The sequence below is a fragment of the Sinohyriopsis cumingii genome, chromosome 2, assembly GCF_028554795.1.
Source record: "Sinohyriopsis cumingii isolate HCF-2022 chromosome 2, ASM2855479v2, whole genome shotgun sequence".
Classification (NCBI taxonomy): domain Eukaryota; kingdom Metazoa; phylum Mollusca; class Bivalvia; order Unionida; family Unionidae; genus Sinohyriopsis; species Sinohyriopsis cumingii.
In genome coordinates this window covers 24612243-24618654 of record NC_142962.1, presented here as the reverse complement: position 1 = coordinate 24618654, position 6412 = coordinate 24612243, and the positions used below count along the sequence as shown (strand labels likewise).

The 6412-nt window shown below is 37.6% G+C and overlaps 1 protein-coding gene across 2 annotated transcripts in view; it reads right to left on the bottom strand.

Moving 5' to 3' along the window:
• LOC149804487 (atypical kinase COQ8B, mitochondrial-like) overlaps positions 1 to 6412 on the bottom strand; it is a 54480-nt gene continuing 48068 nt past the window's right edge. For both annotated transcript variants that reach the window (XM_089940701.1, XM_089940702.1), the window contains exons 13-14: positions 5009 to 5161; positions 1 to 529 (exon numbers count right to left, since the gene is read on the bottom strand). In XM_089940701.1, the coding sequence (XP_089796827.1) occupies positions 230 to 529; positions 5009 to 5161 (453 nt within the window). In that variant the 3' untranslated portion in view covers positions 1 to 229. The remainder of the gene's footprint in view (positions 530 to 5008; positions 5162 to 6412) is intronic.

Genomic DNA, 6412 nt, shown 5'->3' with positions numbered 1-6412 from the left:
TATATATAAATACAATTTATTTTTCATCTCATACATAATAAACAGTACATTCTATTTATCAACACAACAAATGAACAAGATTTAGTAAAAACTCAAACATTACACGGACCACTTGTACTTAATTCTTTCCCTAAATAAAACTTTTTATTTTATCTTTTATGCAAAGGCACATGATATTACCACATTTACAGTCATGTTCTTCCGCCAGTTAATGTCTTCACAGTTATCTCTATACAGCAGTTTCAACATTTGATTCTGTCCCCAACTTATAGTTGTTCCAAATTTTGTCAAACATGCTTTTGCAGTCAATTTGTGCCCCAAGTTTAGCACACAGGAGGAATGCCCCTGACATTTTCCGGTGGAGGGAATATGTTTCTTCAGGGGGAGGTGAGAGTCTGTGCTTCATCATCACTGGTATGAGGTCCTGAACTCTTCGAGTTGTGCTCTGCTTTGCAAAGTCAAATGGAACTTCACTTGCCAGTGCTTCACCTAGGATCATCACAGCATCCACATGGGCTTCTTCCATGGCCTGGAATTATAAATTGTTATATTTGAACTTTTCACTATATCAATCTAAATGGGCTTCTTCCATGGCCTGGAATAAATTTTTTTTTTTACTATTTAACTACCATACATATTTGAATTCACAGTATGTATGTGTACTGCAAACGTCTTGAGTTTCCAGCACTACCCTTACATTATCAATCTGTTTTGTATATCGCACTTATGACCCCCACAATGCAGGACTAAAATTTTCAGTAATAAAAGCTTGACTTATAAGCAATTATATATGGTACTGACAATCACAATTTCTAATTCTAATTGAATTACTGACAATCACACTTCTATTTCTAAATATGTTACTGACAATCACATTTCTAATTCTAATTGAATTACTGACAATCACATTTCTATTTCTAAATATGTTACTGACAATCACATTTCTATTTCTAATTGAGTTACCTGACAATCATGCTTCTATTTCTAAGTGAGTTACTGACAATCATATTTCTATTTCTAATTGAATTACTGACAATTGCATTTCTGTTTCTAATTGAGTTACTGACAATCACATTCCTATTTCTAAAATTCCTACCTGAATACTAATATCCCTCTATATCTGAATTATAAATGCATATAACATTTTTTTTTCTTTACCTTACAAAAGAGAACTTATAAGCAGTCATAACATAATTTGGAAAGAAAATATTTACTCAATTTCCACTGAAAAGATAAATTCTTTATGCAATTGATTCTGCACTGTTTAAAGTAGCACATCAGATGAAAACAATATCAAGAGGAAACCCCAATATTGTCTAATAATTTTGTCTCTGGATTAGAATTTTAGTTACTTTCCTTTAAATTAGGCTGAAGGGTATATTAAGGTAGTGGAGCTAAAACCTGACATATTTTTATGCAAGAATAATAGTCAGCAAATGTAAACGATTTTGGGGGAACTTAGATCCCACCAAACAAATTATAATGAGCTTCTATGGTAATAAAACAATTTTTGGCCTTTTATATGAGTGGAACACTTGCTGTTTTTTATTAAACCAATATTTGGAGAAACACGTTTCTTTGATGCTAAATGCCTGATAATAATGCATTAGATGTACAACCACTACCTCAAAAGCCACCCACCCCAAGCATTTATTTTGGGCAATACACAAGTCAAAAGTTGTCTGCCCACCCAAGTAGAAGTCAGACAAGAGTGATCTCCCTTTGGATAGTGGCCCTGACACCAAATTCTGTCCATACTTCCCTTACTACAGGAGGGGATATGTATGCTCTCTGTTTTAAAATGTAACTGCAGGGAGACTGTGATGGCATGCCCATATTATTATCAGGCAAGTACTGTTGAGGAAACATGCTGCATGCCCCTTTACTGCCCAATCTCGGCCCCTAATGCAAGTGATGCAGCTTCAAATATTATTAGAGAAATAGGGGTAAAGTCAGCATAAAGATGTGCCTGGATGTTTCAAGTAGGAATTCCACCACACCATACTGTAAATCCAACGGAAGTAATAGAATGCATCATCATAAAGATGATGCATGACCCAGGATGGCAGCCTGTTATGCTGCTGCTATAGGTCCCATCAGGTCAAAATGAGCCCTTTGGAATGAAAGTTTCCTGTCATAAAAGTGAGAGAAAGTTGTCTCTGTCCTCCTTGTCTAGGCTTGAATAATGTCTGTTAGGGAACAGTTATACTCAAATGCAATGCTAGTTAACTGCTCAAGCCTTATGAGTTGATATGTACAAGAAACTCATTAGGTCTTGGGTTGGTTAGTGCAGAGCAAATAACCAAACAAATAACGTCATACCCAGATTAATACTGTGCAGGAGCTGAGCTATCACCCTTTTCTTCTTTCATGGCAGAAATAAATGAGATGTCACTCTTTTGGCTCAGTTTATTTCAGGTACCACTTCCAAGCCCCCCTTGGGTCTTGTTGATGCCCCTGAGGTCAAAGATCTAACATCAAAAGAGGTTTCACACATTGAACAGATTCTCTCTAAGTAGGAACCTCTTCTTAGCAATGAAAGCAGGACCCATCATGAGTGAAACTGAATAATGGAACTGCATATAGTTTGGCTCAGCTGACATAGTATGTATCTCACTGATTCTGCCTGTCTTGACAGTTGAGCCAAACAAAATGCAGTTCCATTATTCAGTTTCACTTATGATGGGTCCTGCTTTCATTGCTGGGGCCAGTACTGGAGCTACCCAGTGTCAGTTTTACAGTACCAATGAAATATCTGTACTGGATAGCAGCCATTTATTCTTCGATTTTGGTTCCAGGAATACCAGTAGTCTCAGTCACAGCTGGTGTTAAGACAAACAATTCCGGAAGTTGGAAGTTATCTCTTTCATGAAGCCAGGACTGAATCTATCTGGAAAACAGATCACTTTACCTGGTCACAGAAACTCCAGGCTGAGGGTGTATCAGAGTTTGTGCTGTCCATAGCCAGATCACCGCTGCTGCCAAAGGTGGTACTGGCTATAACAGGAGAGACCACTATAACCAGTACTCAACATGATGGTATGTTTATTTCTGGGCTGCCATACCCAGCTTGTATTAGTTCTACAGGTGCTGCCTATTCTGGTCATGGAGGACTTTATAGCAGCTAATTAAAATGGCATCATCAAAAGATGCAGTCAGACCAATAACATGTGAATCATTGGATAGAACAGTGAGGAACAGACAGAAATGCTACTGGAAAATACTTCCCTGTATAAGAGAACTTCTTAGAAATGCTATACACATTCAAAGTCAGAGAAATCCATTTTGCAAGATTGCAAAAAAATATTGCACGCTTTCTGGTAGTGGAAGTAGTAACTAAGTATGGACAGGATTGGATGCCAATCCCTCTATCCTAGGGGATAATTCATGTCTGATTTCCACCTAGGTGGTCACATGACTTTTAGTACTTTTAATGCTAATAACAAACTTGGCAGGCATGGATTTTTGAGACTGTGGTTGTACTCCTGAAAACCTATGGCAGGTGTGGATTTGTGAGGCTGTGGTTGTACTCCTGAAAACCTATGGCAGGTGTGGATTTGTGAGACTGTGGTTGTACTCCTGAAAACCTATTTGGCAGGCATGCATTTGTGAGGCTGTGGTTGTACTCCTGAAAACCTATTTGGCAGGTGTGGATTTGTGAGGATGTGGTTGTACTCCTGAAAACCTATTTGGCAAGCATGGATTTGTGTGGCTGTGGCTGTACTCCTGAAAACCTATTTGGCAGGCATGGATTTGTGAGGCTGTGGTTGTACTCCTGAAAACCTATTTGGCAGGTGTGGATTTGTGAGGCTGTGGTTGTACTCCTGAAAACCTATTTGGCAGGTGTGGATTTGTTAGGCTGTGGCTGTACTCCTGAAAACCTATTTGGCAGGTGTGGATTTGTTAGGCTGTGGTTGTACTCCTGAAAACCTATCTGGCAGGTGTGGATTTGTTAGGCTGTGGTTGTACTCCTGAAAACCTATTTGGCAGGTGTGGATTTGTGAGGCTGTGGTTGTACTCCTGAAAACCTATTTGGCAGGTGTGGATTTGTGAGGCTGTGGTTGTACTCCTGAAAACCTATTTGGCAGGTGTGGATTTGTTAGGCTGTGGTTGTACTCCTGAAAACCTATCTGGCAGGTGTGGATTTGTTAGGCTGTGGTTGTACTCCTGAAAATCTATCTGGCAGGTGTGGATTTGTGAGGTTGTGGTTGTACTCCTGAAAACCTATTTGGCAGGTGTGGATTTGTGAGGCAGTAGTTACACTCCTGATGAATTAAGACTGGGTACTTTCCCTGCTGGAAGTTTGCTGTCCAAACATATTTTTTTAAAATCCCTGCTTAACAAATCAGTGTTTTAAACAGCAAGTTTAACTTAGCCAAAAAGTGACTTATCATCATTTCAGCACGGATAATGTGCATTTTCTCACTGACAGACACCATGCTTTAAAAAATGAGGACTGAGACTTATTTGTGCCTTTTATTTTGGCCATTCCTTGTGGGATTTGCACTCAGCATGTCTATTTATGTCACTTTTACCACCAGGTACAACAATAAAATCCAATTCACACACACCACAGTGAACATAATAAACTCCTTGTTAGACTGTTTTATAAATGACAAAATATCCATATAAATGTTTAAAAATGTCTGGCTAGCACTCAACTTTTCAACTCCTTCCAATTTTCTTTTCACATGACACTGGTCCACCATTTTCAAACAACTGCCAATTGCCCCCTTCAATGCCTGCATACAGTTTACCAGTTTGCATGGGAATCATTGAATACACACTTTTTTGACACTGATCAAATCATATTTTAATGAAAAGAAATTTCTGAAGTAATGAAATGTTAGACGTAAATTTTTGACAATTATGCTATTTTTTGTAGTCTTGTCACACAATCTATGATCATTTTTCAGGCTTCATCCTTACAAAATACAGAGAATCCGTTGGGGTAAACAAGTCTGAAAAACATACCATTTGTTCATTTGTGAGATACACTTGAACTTACCTTAGTTTCATACCCTGTGAGGAAGCCCAGGTCACGAGACCCCTTCAGAATCCCCATAGTGTCCCCCACTGATGCTGCCTTTATCACACATATGTACTTGTCCACAAACTCCTTGGAATACTCACGTGTGGCACCAAAGTCTAAGAGAATTACCTGTAATATAAAGAGGATATTTTTATGTATGTAATGTCTACCTTCAATGAATGATTTACAGACTGGTGCAACTTTGTAATATTTTTCAACTGTGCAATAATTCCAACCATGTCAATTAAAACTGCATTTTCATCAATGCACATAAATGCTGCCTAAGTATAATTCTTGTATTCTTTCATGAATACAAAAGTAGTGACTCAAAAATATACAAAAATAAGAGGAGTGGTAATAAAATTATATTATTAAAATCTACCCCTGCCCCTGCCCTCCTGCATTCTACCCCTACCCAATGAAACAATGAATCCAAAATAAAAGATAACATAAGAAATAATTATTAAAATGCATAGCCATAATGTCTACCATGTTTAACAGCACTCAAAACAAAAAGAATAGCTGCATTCACAAAATTCTGTCATACACTGCATCCAGCTGTGAGGCAAAAAAGGTCATTAACTCGGGCAAAAATTATAGGAGCGAAAGGAGTTATTTTTATTTACATCTCTAGATAATAACCATAATATTAACTGAGTTTCACAGCAATTCCTACAAACTGCAAGACAAACTGAGGGTCTAAATGCATTAATGTGACTGTCTCATATACTGAATTATGCTACAAAACAAAAGGGCAATGACTCAAACAAATATTGTGGAACATATGCCACTTGAGTTTCAAGAGTTTTCTGATATGAGCATCTTTAGGCAATGCCCATATTTACCAACTGTCATGGCAATCCACAAAAAACTGCAAGACTAGAGTTGCACTAATATGATTGTGCCATATATTACTCCAAGATAAAAAGGGCAGTACACTAACATAAGATTATGTCATAATACAAAGAAAACGGGCAATACCCATACACAAAAGTATGCAATATACTACTTCAAGACAAAAAGGGTAATACCTTAACACAAGAGTGTTTTCCATATACTACATCAAGACAAAAAGGGCAATATCCTAACACAAGACTGTGCCATATACTATATCAAGACAAAAAGGGCAATACCCTAACACAAGATTGTTTGCCATATACTACATCAAAACAAAAAGGGCAATATCCTAACACAAGAGTGTTTGCCATATACTACATCAAGCAAAAAGGGTAATATCCTAACACAAGTGTGCCATATACTACATCAAGACAAAAAGGGCAATATCCTAACACAAGAGTGTGCAATATACTACTTCAAGACAAAAAGGGTAATACCCTACCACAAGAGTGTTTGCCATGTACTACATCAAGACAAAAAGGG